At 38.6% G+C, this 21152-nt stretch overlaps 1 protein-coding gene across 2 annotated transcripts in view; it reads right to left on the bottom strand.

Annotated features, from left to right (window-relative positions):
• The window catches only part of FIGN (fidgetin, microtubule severing factor), a 127894-nt gene extending 108359 nt beyond the window's left edge, over positions 1 to 19535 (bottom strand). The window contains exon 1 of one of the 2 annotated variants that reach the window (XM_070956965.1): positions 19474 to 19535. In XM_070956965.1, coding sequence (XP_070813066.1) covers positions 19474 to 19498 — 25 coding nt within the window. In that variant the 5' untranslated portion in view covers positions 19499 to 19535. The remainder of the gene's footprint in view (positions 1 to 19473) is intronic. The other variant, XM_070956964.1, reaches the window with a different exon arrangement.
• Positions 19536 to 21152: the final 1617 nt, after the last annotated feature.

The following is a 21152-nucleotide window of genomic DNA, read 5'->3' as shown; positions in this document are numbered from 1 at the left end:
CCACAAAGCCACTCTATTCCTCTATTCTATCATGACCACAACATCCATTCCGCCTCAGCCCTAAAACTAGGATTGATCAATCGATCAATTGACTGATTAAATTTGTTTCCTGCCTATCTCACCACATATCAATTCTATTCCTACTCATGACCACAATATCCACTCAGCCCTAAAGCTAAGATTTTCCAGCTGTGATTTTGAAAACATTCTGAGCATTGCAGGAAGAGATCAATTTTCTGCATAGCCGGCAGGGACTCCAATATGTTCAAAGAGCAGGATGTCCTGGGTACCTGCAAAGAGCCCCAGATTTCCTATCCCAGGCCTAGGTGGGTCTTCATGTATGGCCCACATTTGGTGCCCAGAAAGTTTATCAAGGGACGGTGTTCCATAACAAAGTGCTACAACTTAAAAAAAAACCTAATACAGGTAGTCCTCAATTTACAACTGCTTGCTTAGCGACAATTCAAAGTTACAACAACCCAACAAAGGGGACTTACGACCTGGATTTGAACTTCCAATAGTCAGACCCCTCCGCTGCCATATGACTGAACTTTGTGAGCTTGGTAACACAGCTGCATTTATGGCTGTTTACAGTGTCTCATGATCACGACTGCATTTTACAATGCTTTTGCTGAAAACCAGCACTTACTTCGTTTTCGGCAAAACCGTGCCCATAATGAACCATTCATTCACTTAATGACTGCAAAAGGGTCGCAAGATTGGGTTGGTCATGCGTCCGATCCGTTTACAACCATTATAACATACAACTATAATGGGCAGGTTCCATTATGATCGTATGTCGAGCCCTATCTGTATTTACCAATCTTACCTCATTTTTGGCAGTGGAACAAGCACCATTCAAGAGTCACTTTGCCACACCTGGAGAAGGCCATCTTTTGATTACATGGCCTGAAGCCATTTGGATATTTAAAATTAAAAAAACCAACTCTTTAAATGAAAGGACACCATGGCCTAATAGTTAAAGCAAAGTGCAGTCAGTTCTCCACACAGCAGTTCACCCAAGTGATGGGGTCAATTATTCTCTCTCACCTAGCCTACCTCCCAGAATTATTGTGGGGAAGAAATAGAAGGAAGAAACCCAATGTATACCATCATGATCTTCTGAGAGGCAGGATATACATCTAAAAAATAAATACATGAGGTTTTGAAATAGAAGTTGTTCAGCTGCTGGAATACAAGTAAATGTGATCAAAATATCCCACTCCCACAATAATCTTGTGATCCTGTGTTGGACAAATGCCAGGTTTTGAAGTGTTTTCAAGACCCTGCCATTTATTAACCCCTTATAGCACGGGTGTCAAACTCGCCGTGTCACGCTGCCGTCACATGACGTTTCAAAATGTTTTTCCCATTTGCGGAGCTGGGGTAGGCGTGGCCTGCGCGTGACACATCCGGCATGCCGACCGCCAGTTTGACATCCCTGCCTTATAGTAACCTAAATCACTAGAGCAAGGGTGTCAAACTTGATTTCATTGAGGGCCACATCAGGGTTGTGTTTGACCTCAGTGGGCCAGGTGGGCATGGCCAGGGTGGATGTGGCCAGTTCAATGTCATTTGTGTAGGGGGGAACCTGTAGTAGTGACCCGACTATTCTGCCAGAGAGAACGGAGCTCGGGAGGGCCACGTGTAGCCCTCCAACCCTCCATTTTCGCTGGCAGAGGCACCGCGACCTGGTCCTTCACTGTTTCCAAGGTGGCCCTGCAGGCCAAATCTAAACACTCTGTGGGTCAGAGCCAGCCCACAGGCCTTGAGTTTGACACCCCTGCACTAGAGCAACATCAACCACAAATATGGGTTGTATCTTATTTATAAATTATAGTTGGCCATACCTCCTCCTCTTGCCAGTACTCTTTCAATTATTAGATAATATCTGCTTTATTTATTGATTCATTCATTGATTCATTCATTCAAATGATCTCTAGTCAATCCGTTAGTCATCCTGCTCACCATACACAGCCATTTGCTCATGTTTCTATACCATGGAAACACACAGCCATTCAAAGCTATTTTACAGAAAGGAGCAGTAAAAAAAAACTATAGCATGGGCAGAGGGCTTCCCCACATGTCTGTCCATTGACTCAGAGGTGAATTGGTCTCTCCGGTCTATCTTTGGAACTGTTTCTTCTTCAGCTGGAGCACTGATTCATGACCCATAGCGTGTCTATCAGTTGGGAAGCAAGGAAGGGAAATTAGTTGGTGGCACGAGCTGGCTCTTTGCCTGGAGCTGCAATTTGACACATTAATCAGATTTTATTTTAATGTTTGCACCTGGAATTTAACACAGTATCAGGAAATCTGTATGGCTTGAAAGATAAGGTGATTTTTTCTCTCTCTATTGATTGTTAACCATTACAAAGAGAGATGCACACATATCTTCTTGTAAAGACTCTTCCTCTTAGTAAGACTCTTATTATGGCACACTATCAAGACAAAGGGCTAGTTGACAACAGGAAACTATAGGACAAGTGTTCCACAAACTGAACCAAGTTATTCTCCAATGTCTTTTTAGATGCTGATAAAATAAATAGAGCTGTGTTGTCTTGCTTTGCTGAAACCCTTTCTCTCCTGCAAAGCCAAACTATGACACAGACTACATTTCCATTTCATTTAGTCTTAAGTAAATGTATTTAATCACCAAACAAATCCTGACTTTATAGTGTTCATATTTAGTCTTAGGTGTGACTATTACATCCAGTGCAGTCTACTCATAAATACAGATACACAGAATTACCTTTTTTGTGTTTTTTTTTTTTTAGTTTATCCTACCCCATTTCAAAGACAATGTTGAAGGAGAGAGCTTGGAACACACATATCTGGTTACAGAGCTGTCAAAGTACAATAATGAATGTAATGCTACCCAATGTCGTGAAGGCCAGTCACATTTAACAAATGCACGGAAGCTATGCCTACTGATCATAGATGAATTTTTTAGGCTTGGAGGCAACATACTGTTTAAAATGACTTGCTAGAAAAGCAAACAGCAGGAGAGCATTGTTGCTGTCAAACCCCAATTATGTGCGTCCCAGGTTTGCTCTTTTACTAAACCAGACGAACATCAGTTATAAGGTTAGAACATATTTGTGTATGGGGCAGTGAATCACATGTCAGGACTACCTTAAAATAATGTTGTAAGATTAAAATGAAAAAATCACCTAAGTCTTTAGAATATATATTTAAACCAAGACTCAAAGAGGAAAAAAAATTGTATGAAAGCGTTGTAGTAGGTATTGCATTTTAATGGGAATGGAGCTATATAGCATTCATAATTAAGATTTTTTTTAAATGTCCACATAAATAACTAAAATGTGGAGGTCCACATTTGATATCCCTTCTCTATAAATACATATTCACAGAATTTTCACATATATGGTTTGGGAAATACATACACAGAATATGGAACAGTAAGCTAAAAGTGTGTATATGCACATAAACACCCTTCCAAAAAATGAGTTCTGCAATTTACACTATGCAAATGGTAGAGTTTAGTCTCTCAATCCCAAACCCAGTTAATGCTAGAATAGGGCATTGTTATCATTACAATGGCATTTTCCCACTTATTCTGAATTATTCAAAGTGCAGCCTTAGTACATTCTTTCAAATTAAATGACTCACTAGAAATGCTTGCTATATAAAACACTGATTGACCACCTACGAAACACCATTCTAGCTTCTGAGATCTGATAGCTCTCCTTTCAAAGGCTTGCAACAAAACATTAACTAATGTGGCTGTGCACATTTCAAAGATAATTTGAAAAAAATAAGTGTTTTGGGCCCTCTGCCAGTTCAGCACTTCTCTGCTACTCATTAAGGTTTTTCAGACTGTATTGCTTGGAACCCACGGGTTCTGTGAGAACTTGATGGGGTGCCATTACAGATTTAAGGCAAAGAAAAAAAAATGTTCATTCAGTCAATTTTCTTTCACTAAAACTTTGCCTTTTGCTCAGAGGTTCCATAGTTAAAAAACAAAACAAAACAAAAACTAAATTAAGATTTTGTGGGCTGAAAATGTTTTAAAACTCCTTCAACTAAGGAAGCCAATGGTTTTTTTTTCCCCCCCAGGCTACTGAATAAGCCTAAAAATGTTATGACTACATTAAGATTCCCAAGAATTTCAATATATGAATTTCTTAAGGCAAGCCACAGTATTTTTTCCCCAGACTAGATAGGCAGTTAGAAAAGTGATGGGCTTCTTTAACAAATAGCAGAGAATTGCTGAAATTCTTCTAAGTCTTCTAAGTCTAAGTACTTTTTTCAAACTTTTCTAATCAGCCCTAGCAACAAACCCTTTTGAATTTCTCTTTAATATCATAAACTTAGATACATTTACAGTGGGAGTGGCTTAGGAAACTGCAGTCTTAAGGGCACATGAGATGTCTTAATTTGATTTCATGGGATCAGGAAGTAAAAGAGAAAGTGGATTAGAAAAATTAGAAAGATGGTCTATGGGCAATCCTCACCAGCATTTGGTTTAGATCAGTGGTGGGTTCCTCCCGGTTCTGCCGAGCCGGTAGCGGTGACGATATGACGTCACCAAACCGGTTCTGCCCCCCCCCCCCGCGTTATTCTTACCTTTTATTTGGCCCCACCCCCAATCTATTGCTGCCTCCTGAGTCCCAGAGCTGATCGGCTGGAAGGAAAAAAACTGTTTAAATTCTTGCTGCGGGGCTTCAAAGGGCCGCCCTACAGCTGATCAGTGTTAAAAGACAGTGTGGTGGTAGACCGGTGCCTCCAAAAACAAATGAGTAGACCGGTGCCTGCAAAAATAAATGGGTAGACCAGTGCCTCCAAAACAAATGAGTAGACCGATGCCTGCAAAAATAAATGGGTAGACCAGTACCTCTGCTAAATCCTAAAGAATTGTCACATGGCCATCAAGCCACACCCACAAAATAAGCCACGCCCACAGAACCGGTAGTAAAAAAATTTAGAACCCACCCCTGGTTTAGATATCACACACTGAGATCTTTGGTTCTGACCATAGAGCCACAATGTATGCAACAGAGTGCCTTTGAAAAACATGGTCCAGGAGAGAATGGGGAGATATTTTACCCAAACTTAAAATGGAGCTGCTCTTCCCCAAAATGTCGTCTTACAGATGACCCTAGAATTGCTCAGCCTTGGGGAGGGTATTGAAGTCTCAGATTTTTTTTAAAGGAACATTATTGGATTTTCTTTAATAGAGCCACAACTGATTTAAATGAGTTCTTCACAATTGTGTCTTTTAATATTCTAGTTGACTTATAACCAAATTGGAACCAGAATTTCATCATAAGTCGATGTGGTCATAAAGCCAGTCATCATGTGACTAGATCTGATTTTACAATCATCTGTACCGTGGTCATTAAAAGAATCACATAGTTGTTAAGTGAATCACATAGGCGTTAAGAGAATCCAGCTTCCCTGATGGAATTTGCTTGTTGAAAGCAGGCTGGGATGGTCGCAAATTGTCATCACTTGACTGCAAGATGCTGTAATCAATAATTATGAGCTGGTTGCCAATCACCCAAATTGCAATCACATGATTGTGGAGAGGAGCAACAGTCATAACTTTGAGGATGGATCGTAAATAACTTCCTTCAAAGCTGTTGTAACTTTGAACCATTGTTAAAATTAAAAAGAGCCGAGGTGGCGCAGTGGTTAGAGTGCAGTACTGCAGCTACTTCAGCTGACTGCTAGTTCAGCAGATCAGCGGATCAAATCTCACCAGCTCAAGGTTGACTCAGCCTTCCATCCTTCCAAGGTGGGTAAAATGAGGACCCAGATTGTTGGGGGCAATATGCTATTTAGTATACTGTCTTTGGTGTAAGCCGCCCAGAGTCCTCGGAGAGTGGGCGGCATAGAAATATGACTAATAAAAATAAAATAATAATAATAATAAAAAAACAAATGGTCATAAGTCAAGGAGAACTTGTACTGTATAAACCATACCAAAGTACAAAGAGTATAGCAAAATTAAAATGAGAATCAATTGAAACAATTTTATGGTCATATGACATTTAATACCGTTTCCCCGAAAATAAGACCCAACTGGAAAATAAGTCCTAGCATGATTTTTCAGGATGCTTGTCAGCCAGATGGATGCATTTAGTTCCGTATTTCCCCAAAAATAAGACCTAACCAGAGAATAAATCCTAATGTGTCTTTTGGAGCAAAAATTAATATAAGACCCAGTCTTATTTTCGGGGAAACACTGTAGAACTTCTGAAAGCCAAAGAAATCCCATCTCTCAGTATACTACTGTACATTCTAGGCACAACCACTGTTCCAAAGAAACACTTGGTCAAGCGGTCAAGCAACAATTTGTACAGGTAGTCCTCAATTTATGACCATAATTCAGCCCAACATTTTTGTTGCTAACACCAAGACAGTTGTTAAGTGAATTGTGTCTCATTTTACAACCTTTATTGCCACACTTGTTAAGTGAATCACTGCAGTTGTTAAGTTAGTAGCACAGTTGTTAGGTGAATCTGGTTTCCCCATTGCTTGTCAGAAGGTTGTCAAAAGATGACATGAACTGAACACAGGACACTGCAAGCCTGAGTTAGTTGCCAAGCGTCTAAATTGTGATCATGTGACCATGGGGATGCTGCAATGGTCATAAGTATGAAAAACAGTCATGTCACTTTTTTCACTGCTGTTGTAAGTTTGGTCACTAAATCAACTATTGTAAGTCAAGGACTGCCTGTATAGCTATAGCATATTGGATGAATATGTACATGTGTATGAACAAAAATCACAAATAATTCATGCCATTTATTACCGTAAATCTAGAAGAATGTGGAGGAAACAAAATAGAAAGATGAAGGGTTGAATACTGTATGCTGCATTTTTCAGGACATCCCCTGAAAAGATGAACTGAAAATCTCCAGGAACATTTTATATTAACATAAACAGGAATGAATTATAAGGATGAATATGAATAATCCTAGCAATTTAAAAAAAGCTTATTTTTTTCCGGAGTTTTTTTAAAAAAAAAAATATTTTTTTTTTATTTGATTTATATGTTGCCCTTCTCCGAAGACTCAGGGCGGCTTACAATGTGCTCAGCAATAGCCTTCATCCTTTTATATATTTATACAAAGTCAGTTTATTGCCCCCACAACTGGGTCCTCAATTTACCTACCTTAGAAAGGATGGAAGGCTGAGTCAACCTTGAGCCTTGGCGAGATTCGAACCCTGCAGTAATTGCAGGCAGCTGGTCTTAATAACCAGCTTAATAACAGGGTGCCTTAAACCCCTGTACTACCAAGGCTCTTCTAGGATTATTCATATTCATCCTTATAATTCATTCCTGTTTATGTTACTATAAAATGTTCCTGGAGATTTTCAAAAAAAGAAAAAGAAAAAGCTATAGTATATTATAAACTCAGCTCCATTATATACCAGGACACTATATAATGTATACAATATTCTATGATTTGGTAAGGCCTAGATTGATTCTGAAGGATTCAGGTGACATTTTCTTTAAAAGGGGTAATTTTTAGGCGCTTTGGTCACATTGGTGTATAATAAACCTCTTCCCCGTATTAAATTTAAAAAGAAGCAACTGGCCCATAGCTTTGTTTTTGTTGCTTGTGATTTCCAAGCCTCTTATTTCAAATATGCTACACTTTAGTGCAAATGTCAGTAAGATAATAAAACAAAACACACTGAAATGCTCATTTGTTACATAGTAGTTTAAAAACTGCCTGAAAACCTAGGCGTGTTGCCTCACTGTATCCTGAAAGATTTAATCCCACATGCAGCAAATATACAGAAGTCCAGATCCCACCATACTGCTACACATACTATATTACATCTTCCAATCTGTGCCTGAAGTTGAACGGTTTTATACCGGAGGCTGCATATGTCTGCCATAGCGAGCGGGGAGTTCACATGCTGAAGCATCTCACATAACCGAACCACTCTCCAAGGACTCAGCAAATCAGCCTTAAAATCAATAGTCAGCACATGATAACTCTAAATCACTGCATATAAACTTAGAATTACATACGAATTATAATAATCAAGTCACAAAAGTTACTAAACCACATGAGCCAGCTACAGCTATATTCCCAAAGGCATATTCATATTATCACCTCATCTTATCTTCACAACAACACTCTAAAATAGGTTAGTTAGAGAGAGAGACTAGGCCAGAATCACCCAATGAAATAAGTGAACCAATGTTCAAACTGGAGTTCCATAGTCTTAGCCTGACTTGTTAAATCACTCACATATCTTCTGCATCACTAGTGTAGTATAAGAAGATATTTAAAAAAATGTTTTTGCTTAAATCAACGTTCCTACTATAAGCACTCTCCAGATCTGTGGTACTATAAACACCACTATCCATGCGCCACCTAAGGAATTGTAGTCTAACACATCCCGATGGGGGAATTCTGGTATAAACAGAAAAGAAAAAAAAATCTTTTCAAGTTATTATTTATGATTCTCCCTTAAAGCCAAAGAAGTTCTACTTTCCATCAAGGAAGAAATGCCCCCAAACTAATGCCCTGCCAGATTTAGCAAAATGATTATTGCTTTAATAACAATCAAGAAATATTTGTACAACTGTAACACATTTTCTTTGTTTAAATGTTTGTAAAGATAATTAAAAAGTAAACTAGAAATTAGACTCGGTTCCCATATGGCTACCCTTATGTTAGCTTTGCCCTCCACAAATCTGACTTCTTAACATAGCATGATTACATGCATGTACTCATATCTATTATTCCAAATTGGGCAATGATTTTATTTTTCCTCATGGGACGCTGTACATTTGAAACCATTATATATAATAAAAACATTGTTTTCATTTAAAACAAAAAACGGGGGAAAGCTTAACCATTTCACCTCATCTCATGTTTAACTATGCTGTTAACATGAGGTTATTATGTTATGTTTAGTATATGGTTAAAAATAATTGTTGTATTTCTTTCTCTAAGCTAATTCATTTTTCCCCAGCTGAATTTGTGCTGAGATGCACAGATTCAGCAAGACTTAATGACAGGCCCATTTGAAAAAGGAAGTTTCAGAGAGCAAAGTAACATCATAAGAAGCAGCCCAATTGTCAGAGCTTACTCTGCTTTCTGAGATAAAGAGGAAAACACCTCTGCCTTAAATTTATCCAGGCTTAATTTTTCTTTTTCTCATCATGGAGCCAGAGTCGTAAAGGAGGAAAAAGTCATCTTCTGTAATATATCCTATTCAGCTAAGAGAGGCAACTCAGGCCCCACCCTATTTGAAATCTGGGCTGTTTTCTTCCCAGTTCAGCTGCGCATCGCAAGGGACACATTTTATGCACGTTAAATCAGCAAAGAAAAAGACCGTCCAGCTTTTCCATCTGAGGCTGCAATTGTAGGAGTCCTGCTTTAAAATAAATCCCAATGAATTCTAGCAAATGTTACTAAGAAATAAAGATACATGGAGAGGGCATTAAGTGATAATGCAAAATGTGGGACTAACTCCCAGACAAGTGGAAATAAGGCAGTAGCTTAGCTCATAGCTTACAAAATACAGTAGTATAGTTGGGACACAACAATGCAATCACTAAGGTTTCTTATTTGAAATTTAATAAGACAAATTAAGGAATCACCTTTTCAAGTGTTTAGAACTGCAGGGAAAATAATATGTGAATACTTGCACATGCATTTAATTTACCATTTAATTTACCATTAAATATTTGCAAACTACAAAGCATTTCTCTCAAAGAAGAAAATAATTCTACTGTTCCTGTTTGTACAGCCTACAAAATATCAGTGCAGGTTTTTTACTTCAATAGCATTTTTCTTTCTGCTGTTTATATGGTTATATTATTATTTCCGCTATTATTTAAAACGTTAAGATGCCAAATTTGCAAACAATTGGAAATTATCAGGCCCATGTTTATAAACTAGCAAAAAGACAGAAGCCAAATAATTGCTCTAGTCTGAGAAGCGCCTACATTGCTGATTCAGAGGTTCTTCATTATTTAACTACTTTTTAAATTTATTCCATTTATATACTAGATACTCTTGACAAAGCCAGCTCCCCTAATTTTATTTGAGGGGGACAGGAGAGATGCAGAAGATAGGAAAAGTTGCATAACTGCAAACATATACCTACTGGTCTCTCCCTGGATTTCAACTTGCACCGATCTAAGCTTATGGAACCTCTTATTGCATCTCATAAATGCAGAACCAAAATGTCCTCAGAATGATGGCTCTATTCACTGTGCATACTCCTTAAAAATAGGCAGAAATGGACAATGGGAACCCATGATGGTTTCAATTTATTGTAGGATTATATTGCTGAGCATGACAAAGGGATACACAGAAATAGACAAGCCTAAAGCTCACAGGAAAAAAATGAAGATACAAAGCATTTTCAAAGATAACCCAATCCTTCCCTTCTTCTGATTCACTGCACATTTAGCCTGGACCTGTCCAGACTAAAGTCCTTTAAAATATCTGTGCAAATAGTGATTTAAACAGTCCATTTCTTCCTTCCACAATAAAAGCATGAAGCAAGTATCAACACTGAAGCATTCACTCACTGACTGCAGCCTATACAACCCTTCTCCTATGAATAGAGGAGCATGCTGTCCACGCACAGAGCTGCTGCTAGTTGGGACAGCAAAGATATGGTGAGGGGGGGGGAAGTTACTGTACTCCAGCCTACTGCTCCATGTGAGTCAATGGAGTATGGACTAAGTGTGGGGACTTCCATTGAAATCCTCATTCAGCAACTTTAGGCCACTCCCCATCTGGATTCTTTTGAAGAACAGCAGCATTTTAAAAGAAACGATAGTTTTAATAGCCATATTTTTATACCTAAAAGAGAAATAATGTCATATTTGGGAAGGGGGGAATAATATTTCAACAGGAGTGTATGCCATGAACAAATCAAAGGCAAAGATCTAGAAAGAGTTCTAGAAATAGAACTGCATCCCACTATGTCTGTCACTGATGGAAAGCCATGAGCTACCAAACAGATTTCTTAGAACTAGAGAAGCCCAGAAAAACATTTGGGGGATGTGGATGGGGAGAAATGAGAGCAAGTCCACTCATTCAATGTTGGAGGCAGCTGACTATCGTTCATTTTACTAGAATCCTTTCAAGAAAATCAGCTAAAGCCTTGCAAAACTCCCTTTCGCCATTGAAAATAGCCCAGCCTCTAGAAATGTTGCATTGCACAATATCTTTTAGTATAGTATATGTAGTAATACAAACTTGTCTCTAAGCCAAACTTGACCGACAAAGTCAGACTATGCTTTAAGGAAATGTGGCCAACACAAACAGCACACAGAAAAAGCCCCAGCCCATCGAAAACAGCTTCAGCTTAAAACAACATCACTGACAAGTACTTTCCTTTCTATGGCTTCCTTTTATACTTATGAGATAATGAGCCAGTTAAATCTAAGCCATATGACAGCAAAGGAATTCAGGAGAAGTGAAGAAATAGTAACAACAACAGCATCAACCACAAAAGAAGGGGTAGTTTACTTAGCATCATACCTTGCACATACCAGAACATAGCATATCTTTATTAAGAATTCAAAATAACAGGGTTAAACAAAAGACTCCATGATGCTTCTTGTTATTTCATTTATCATTTCATTTCATTTATAAGCCACGTTATCCATTGCTTCAAATCTAGATTTCCTTCTCTATGTTCAGTTCACTTATTCCATGGTAATTCCTATAGTATGATAAATTACCACCTGGGCTAAAGCAAAGGGGTTATTAGGCAAGGCAGGTTTAAATCTTCACTAAATTCACTAAATCGTCATTCTTCTGAAGAAAATTATCCACAAACCCTTTGGTGGGAAAATACAAAATATTTCCAATGTAATGTCCATATTTATGCGCTGCTTCGTTAAACACACCTCCTTTTATGACTAATTTCCTAATCCACAGATTTTCTAGCTGGCTTTTAACTAAACGACAGCATTGTGTCACTCAGTGTCTTTTTTCCCTATAACAGGAATATTATGTCCCCATACAGTTGCCCTGTTTTCCTCTGGCTCTGCTGTTGCATCTTTAAAATTGACTTGCTGGGGAAAGAAAGCAAGTTTCCAAGAAGTAGGAAACTTGTTTGAAAAATTAATCTGTAAAGATTTTCTTGCTGGATTTCTGTACCGTTCTTGCTGCTCAAATAACCGTCCTTCAAATACATGCTTACTCAGAAGATGCTCCTTCCTGAATTCAGTAAGATTTCTTGAGGTCTAATCAGACACAGGATAGCAACTTTTGTGACCTAAAGGTACAATCCATTATTACTCCACCAAAAACAATACGGCTTGCTGCTGAAAAAACCCAGGACAAAAAAAAATATTGTATTTGTTTTGGACAGATATAATAATGCCTGCAGTGGAGTAGTGGAATATAAAAACCTTCCTTACATACACCCTCTCTCTGCTATTATGGGAAACTGATTTATATCTTTCAGCTACTTGCTAAGTATCTTACTTAGGCTGTTGCAGGTACATATGGTAGAAGTATATCCATCCATTAAGCCCAATGTCAAGGAAATTTTGTTTTTAAAACTCTTAATATAGAATGAGACTCGCAAATGCCAACAAGAAGACATTTAAACTAGGATCATTTCTTCTCCCTTCTTAGAAACAATCCTGTAAGTACCTGAGTGCTCAAACACATGAAAGAACCAGGTTGCCTCTTTTGATATCTCTCGCCTCCATGGAGCCTTTCTTGTCGGAAGGCAGAAATTTCTTTTGAAAATAAATGGCATCTCTTCCAATGTGTTCAGATTATTTCCTGGGTGCCTGAGTTATCCCTCAAAAAGGTTGCTTGATATTTAATTCACTTCAACTACCACAATAATATTTTAGAGAGCAAACCTTATTTCTGCAGCACCACCTTTATGAGTTTCTCTGTAGCAAAAGGCAATTCCATTGGTGAGAACTGGGATGGGGAAAAGAGAAATGAAATAATGGCCAGAAAATAGGTACAGCACTACACTTTCTTCACATCAATAAGCATACGCGTGATTGCACGGTAGAGTACACAATAGGACTCATAGGTGTCAGTGTTGGTAGAAAAAAATAAGGTCTGCAGCAGTTTGTTTCTAGACCAATTTTTCCAAAAATGCAATCACCAAACTCAACAGCCTGTGCCCTCAAGTAAGCAAATTTTCAGATAGCTGCAGCCTTGTACCTGTACTTCCAGCTGGCCTTTAAAGATTCTTTCAAATTGCTCCAGAACAATTTCAAATTACAAAAGCAACTTGCAGAAATGTGAAATTCTGATTTGAATCATTACTGAATCATTTGTATCTTAAGTTTCATTAAAGCAAAGCAAAAAGATGCTTGGACAACCCGCATAGGCTCACACTTGTCATGAGCCCATACAGGTTGCAAGCTTGCACAAGGTTAGGTGTTTTAAAGATAATTAAATTATTTAGATTTAACCATATCGAGAAATGTAGGCTTCATCTTTAAAGTCTAAATTAAATACTTTTTAAAAATGTTCATCATGCACAAAAATACAGGAACAGGAAAAATGCTGCTTAATACTGTGTAATATTTAATAGAAAAATAACTCTAATCTAGCATCTTTGAAAACAATTTCAGCAAACATGCTACTACAAACAGTTAAACATAAACTGATCAAAGTATATAAGAAACTAAATTATATTGTTCAAACAAGCCATTGCTCAATCTGCAATTTGGACCGCGGGTAGACAAATACAGATAGACTACTTCAGATAAATCACTGAAGGAAGCCATGTCATGTGCGCGTTTATGCACACAAACTCACTGAAGTAATAGACCATCCTAAGACCACACAAGAGATACTCTATGACCAATAAGTCATTTCTCTGCTGAGGGAAATGTATTGTGTCCTTTTGTAAGAACACTTTTACAATACTGGATTCACATTATATGAATCTCTCTACCATGGCATCTGAATGGGCTGCATTTGCTTCAGTAAAGCTACGCATATGACCTGATTATTTAATAAAAAGAATGATAAACAGCAGTGACTGATTATTTGAAAAGTCTTGTATTAAAAACTACTTTCCGCAAAAGATACAAAACATATTATTATTCCCGCATTTCAAAGTTTCCACTTGAAATACAATTTATCCACAAAAGAAAACATGCAAGGTATGGCTGGAACCATGATTGATATTGCTGGAGCAAACTGTAACCCGAAATACCTTGTGGCCAAATGCCCTGCAAAAGCAGATTGTTATGATGAGGCAGAGAAATTTGGCTCACATTATTACAAGAACAACTGTTATGCCGGTGCTGTTTTTGCAGTTGTGCTGTTGTATTTCTTACAAATATCTATTAATATTTTATTGGAGAAACCAAATTCAGTTGCTTTGGGGGAAGATTTTTTACTCTCCTTGATTAAATCAACAGGTATTTAGACTTTTACCATTGTACTCGAGAATCGTTCACTTCTTCTGCTAGACTGATAGCTCCAGGTTTTTAATTTAGTTTAAGCTTTGTGGTCATGAAAGATTACAATATTTCCTGCACGGAATAATATACCTATTACGCATTTGCCTCATGTAATAGAGTCAAGTTTTATCCTTTCTTTTCCTCCCTCTCTTTATTTGTGAAAAACAAATTAGGTGTTCGTTTATATTTAGTAGTAATATGAATGCACATAATTCAGTTTTTATGCAGAAATTGTGACCTGAGCATTGTCATCAGATACACATATTTACATACATCCACACACCTTTTAATGTATATAGCCTTATGATATATGGAAATCTATAAACTAGAATGGAGTTTATTATGTATAAACTGTCTCTATCTTTAGGGCTTTTATTCTTTTTAATGATGCTAATCCAATATTTTTGGATTAAACTCCATTTAACTAAAATAAACTAATTTCTAGACTAGACAGATAGAACACTGCACTCTTAATTAAATGCAGAGTTCTGTCTTCTTGGATCTAAAAAATCCAAGAAACTATATTCCCTGTAAGGTCTATTGCGAGAGAAACACCGAATTGCACTTCACCACAAAAAGAACATAAAACTTAACAATAGTAATTGTACAAAGTGTTTTACAGCTCAAAAAAAAAAAGGAAAGAAAATATAGCATTAAAAAAGGAAAAACATCTCATATATTCAATAAGAAATTAAATTACACTGAATCCAGGCAGGCTTACATCCAGGGAAGATACCACTATCATGGCTAAAATATTTGAATATCAGAGCATAATTATTAATTGGTAAGGGGAAAAAACATTTGATAGACCTCCTTTAGCCTTTTAAAAGGCTATTGGTCTTAATAACTACATGCAAATTACTATTTTGCTTTCTTTCAGAATAAAGGAAATATTAACTGAAGAGCAATCAATAGATTCAAAGTTACTCTGCTATCACTAACTTCCACTGATTTGTGCAGCTTCTGGTTCACAAAAGAAGAGGAAGGGGAAAAAGAAAGAGAAAGCTGGTTATTCCAAATTAAATGGTATTGTTTGTTTCTATTGCTTTGCTCATTAATGATGGGGGATAGCTAGCAAATACGCTGGTGCCCCAATGAAATGGTTCATTGTGCCTATTGACAGCAAAAATGCTCCATTACTTCACAAAATGCCCAGATAACACATTTTCTCTCATTAAAATCATTATGAAATTCCAGTTAATTAAAAAAAAAAAGCATGTCAATACATCTACCGCAATTTTGAAGATACTTAAACACAAAGAAAATGTTGTCTTTTGTTTGTTTTCAGGTCTTGTTGTTTTGTAATAAGGATGCATTTTAATTGCATTATTAATTGAAGGCAAAGCAACATATTTATCTGATCTAGTAACACTAGATTAGACAAGTGGATTAAAAACAACTTGCAAGAGAGTTTCCTACATACAGCTATCATGCTGGTTTTGTATCATTAAAATGGCTCCTAAACAAGCAGATTAGCTGATTAATTGATGATTAAGACTGCAGGAAGATCAGTCATTACATGGAGAAACTCCTTGCATGCACACACAGAGCTAACTAATTGACAGCTACACATGATTTGGAACAACCAGCCTCCGAAAGCATTATTGTAAAAGTAGATATAAATACTTGCCGCAGCCTTCCTATTTCCCCCCACCCCTCAATCCCACACACACCCCTTCCCCAACATGTTTTAGATGCAAGCGTTAACTGCTTCTTTTAAGTTCAAGTTGGGCTGTCTAGAATCTGCATGGTTACACGTGCGTGCGTGCGAGAGGGTGGAAGAAGATACTTCCAAGCAGTAGGACTACATATAAAAAAGTCAGCATCTGAACATAAAGATAACCTTGCTGCTTCTTCATGAAGTTCATAGAATATATACCCTGTCATAAATTGAGCTTCCATACCAAATGTCTGCTGTTTGAAAGAACTTGGAGAAAAGTTCCTTGGTTGTATTGATCTGATGACTGAGGGTTCACAGCTACCGTTTTTTATGTCCTGCTAAGTCTGCCTGAACAGTCCTGAAGCCATTGCTTATTATCCAGAGGTAAACACCAATTTGTCTGCTGTAAAACTGATACAAATCCCACTCTTATTCCAATAGAACTCTATTGTCATATAATCGCTTTGGTGGAGGGTGGAGAAGGGGGAGGAGTGATGACCGTCCACATAAGATTACACAGCAGTCACTTTTTGTCATGAAAGATCATACAATAAATATTCCTACCGCACTGCCTATAAAGCAGACATAATTCACTAATAAATATCAATATTGAGAGTTCCTATTAGGGTTTGTACAACTCAGCAATGGAGACTACAACAGTCCTTATTCCGCAGTTACCAAAAAAAAGGGGGTAAAAGAAAAGTCTCCAGAATAAATCTATTTCAAGGAACTTTTCAAGAGATTTTTTTTTTGTCCTGCAAAGAAAACCAACAACTTTTCTGGAAGTTCACTTCCCATATAGTTTTGAAAATAATGTTATGTCCAGAGTTAAAACAATAACAAAGGGATTCCTGATCTGAATAACCTGTAATGAAGCTTCCTACCTATAGTAAGAATTCCCTTGTGCATTTATCAATGAGATACTATACAAAGGTGTTTTTAACAGGCTGTCTGATTTGGTATAAAGCAGTGACAACATTTCCTGGCAAGCTCAACTGACTAGAGAAGATTTATCAGAAGTCAGAAATCTTCTATCTAAACCTTGCCATCCACACCTGGAAAGCACCTTAAAGATGATTACTGATGTTATTAAAAACAATAGAAAAAAATTGGGGCCATTAACAAATTAAAACAACAGATGCAATAAATTTTTACTCTAAAAATATAACGGGGAATAGTAGATGCATCTTTATCTTAAGAAGCTAAATATCACAACTGTAAGAAGAGGATGTGCTAGTTATTTTTTTAAGGGGGAAAAATCCATTTTGCTACAGCTTTCCCTGCACTTGGATACATTTTTTTTAAGCCAAGAAAGGGGGAACATTTCCCCCTTTCTTGGGGTAGCTTTCCCAACTTTTTCCTCCCACAATATATTGTGACAAGTGGCTGTTTGATAGATGTTCTCCTTGATAAATGACTTGTTCAAAAGAGACACAGTAGCTTTCATTTCCTGACCAGAACACACTTTTAATTTATACCAGCAGAATTACTGGAGTGTGACTGGCTCTCGATTCTGGATGTTTTGCCTCTGACAGGCCCCCACCCTCCACGAAACAAAAATAAGCATGGGGCACATCTGCAGACAATGATCACCACCACACATTTGGTTGAGTCGTTATAATCGAGATGCAGAAGAGATTACATTTGTTAGCTCTCGTGGACTCTCTTCTCCTCCACCCCACCCCTGGCCCCCAGGACGGGTGCAATTTCTCAACCACTCTGCAAGTTAAGCTATTCTACTAGGAAACTGAGAAGCAGAGATGTGGCTGGGGTGAAAAGCATGCACATGGAGGAGGGGGGGTGGAAGGAAGTACACATGTGCCATACAATATATACAAAACTGGGGAGGCCAGGCATGATTACTACCTATTACTACTGTTAGAATCATCTTCCTCATCCTCCTTCTCCAAGGAACTGCATTTAAACAGTGGCAACGATTCACCCCATCCAATTTCAGCTCTCAGCATACTATCCAATTCCCGATTTAAAATTTATAAATGTAATACCCTCATCACAAGCAGCAGGTCCAATCTGCTGTGAATATATATTACAGCTTTAACATCACAGAGGGAAATCTCCCATCTGGCAATCACATTCTCTCCAACAGCTCTAGGAAAGGGAGGGGGGTGTATATGAGAGAGAGAGAGAGAGAAAGCTGTGTGTTTCTGCTCTCCCCTCTCTCACTCCCCTCCCATTTAAAATGAGTCAGGGTTGATTATTTGCATCTAAAATAAACCCTGCTGTATTGATCATCTCAAAGTCAACAAGTTCCAAATGATAGATAGATAGATAGATAGATAGATAGATAGATAGATAGATAGATACTTTCCATTGTGATAGCAGTTCTGTTTTACTCTGTTGGAAATATAGAGAAACCTTAATTATCCGCTTATGGACACAGCGACTGGGCAACTACTTCTGAACTGAATGCAGAGCTCAGGGTTGTGCCGTTATGAAAAATCAATGGCCAACTCTGTCCATGCTCCAGCCAACAGCCCGACCGATGCCCATGAGTTTCTACCCTAATCCTTATTTGTTTCTAATTTAAAAGCAGATACATTCTTGGCCTTTCCCCCTTGGCACAAATTCCCAAACTTATAAACAAAATACTAATCTGCTGATATGTTTCCTGGGCTTCTACCAATGGCCTTGTATACATTTGGGCAGGTATATTCCAATTCTGTTTCATCAGGCATGCCTATCATGACCCTTAAAAAAAATACAGTATCTCCTCTTAAAATAATTGTTCAAGTCTCCTATAATATCTGATGGTTGTTCCATTTGCACAGCACAGCAATGACAAGCCGCCAGATGAAAAACAGGATAGAAAATATACAGGCCGTTATTAAACTGGAAGACTGAAGGAGGGGGGTGTTTGCAGGAAACAGAGGCATTTATTAGAACATCCCTAGAAAGGATTTTATTATCCTCATCTAAAACCCAGTGGAAAAAAATGGAAAAGGGGGAGACCTCAATTGAAAAAATAATAACTACACTTGAAAAATAAACAGGAAACCATAGCGGTATAGGAAGGCTTAGCTGTGTGCGTGGTCTCTCCTCCCTCCTCCTTTTACAGTGAGCAAGTTGACTAATTTACATCCTATTTGAGTGTACATGGTGCCCTGCTAGTAACATGCAACTTTAGCTTTATGACAGAACAAAAGTAACAGTCTGTTCAAAGCAGAAAATTAGAAATAAAATAAGGCAGTGGACACCTACATATCCACACACATCTTATTTATATACCTAAAGCTTTATCGTTAACCTTGTTACAGGGATCTTCAGCGACATGCAAAGTCCTCTGAAATGTTCATCATGCTCTTTTAAAAACAAAAGGAACACTGTCCATAGTACAACAACAACAACAACAAAAGTAAACGAGATTCCCAAACAGACCTACCATAAACACTGGTGCTACTGATCATTTCTTGCTGGCAGCACAAAAAAGCTGAATTGGAATTTTTTTTTTCTTTCCTCCTCTCCTTCTCACAAGCAGGAATTCCAAAGGTTGTTTTTCATGAATGCCACTTTTCCTCTCCGCTATCAAATGTCACTGCCTTGAAATGTGGGCCTTTTCGTCAGGTATTCATTTAACCTACATGCATATAATTAAGAGGGAAAGCAACATCAACAAAAAGGGAATCTCAGATCAGAGAAGAAAGAAAAGGGGGGGGAGAGAGAGAGACAGAGAGAGAGCACATGACCAGCAATACAAGTCCATGTCAATTTCACTCACTCCCATTGAAACTAACAAGAGCTCCAGGGAAGATAGTAATAGGATCAGTGGGTTGTATATAGCAGTAAATTATACATCTTCCTCTCAGTTCCAAGCCAACAATACGCCCACCGTGCCATGCCCCCCCCCAATGATGAGGTGTTTAAATTTTTCTGCACCAGCTTCTCAGATACATTCACACGCACCCCTCACCCTTAACTTTCCCCCATCCTTATTTGCACGGATTTGCTTAAAAGTTAGTTCCTCCAAAATTGCATTTAAGCCGCCACACGTAACCGCTTCGCCTAGAACTTGAAAAATAAATAGAGGCGCCCCCCCCACCCTTTAAGTGAAAGTGGCTTAAATTAGGAGGGGAGCGCAATCAATCTCTCAATCCCCGAATTCTTACTCTCTCCCTCCGCACTATTGTTAGCAACGATCAGGGGAAAGCCCTACGCTGCGATTGTATCGCTTTACTTTCCACATCGCGCTTTAAAACAAGGAGAATTCTGAGGGGGGGGGGGAGAGTAGACGAGAGAATAAACCCAGACTTGGCGATTTGCGATATATCTATATCTAAAAGCACACATTTTTATAATAAAAGCTCGGGGAATTTAGAGCGTCAGCGCGCCCGCTCGGGATACATTTAAAATTGTATAAAAAAAATTAAAGAGAACGGGCGGAGGAAAAGAAGAAGGGAGAGAAAGGGAAACGAGTCAGAGAAGAGCTTACCTGGAGGGTCGGGCACAATCGATTCTTACGGCGCGCTGATGAATTGGGGCTCGGGTTAAGCGAAGATGCCTCCGATTTGAAATCATTCCAAGTTTTTGAAGGGAAGACTGACTGCAGCCTCTGCCATGTTGGAATTTCAAACCCAAAACAGCTGCTTTGCAAAGAGCCACCATGCCAGCAGCTGAACGCCTGCGCAGAGCGCCGCCGAGCCAAATTCAAATCACTTTCACACTAAAGAGCCAAAGATCAGTTTGCAAAAAAAAAAAAAAAAAAAAAAGGAGGAGGAGGAGGAGGAGGAGGGGGTTGGAGGAAGAAAAAAAAAAGAGAGAGAGAGAGAGGAGAGAGAGAGAGGGACGCACCAGATTCAGGAGCAAAAGAGGCTCTCAATGGCCGCGCTGCCGCTGTTGCCTCCGCGCCGCCACCGCCGCCGCGCAAGGCCCCTGGCTGCACAGGTCAGGTTACATGGTAGGGGCTGTCGCTTGCAAGAAAACATGCAAACACCGCCTGGAGGTGGCCGGGAGGTCATGGTAGAGCAGCCAGGAAGCTCGCCCTCCCTTTCTGCGGCTCCAAGAGGGCAACCGGCAACTGAGGGAGTCGGGATCCCCGCTCCCAGCTTCGCCTCCGGCTCCTGC

Source organism: Pituophis catenifer, unplaced genomic scaffold (assembly GCF_029215685.1).
Source record: "Pituophis catenifer annectens isolate HBS135680 unplaced genomic scaffold, rPitCat1.0.hap2 SCAF_1, whole genome shotgun sequence".
In the NCBI taxonomy this organism is placed as follows: domain Eukaryota; kingdom Metazoa; phylum Chordata; class Lepidosauria; order Squamata; family Colubridae; genus Pituophis; species Pituophis catenifer.
This window is presented reverse-complemented; position numbering and strand designations above follow the sequence as displayed.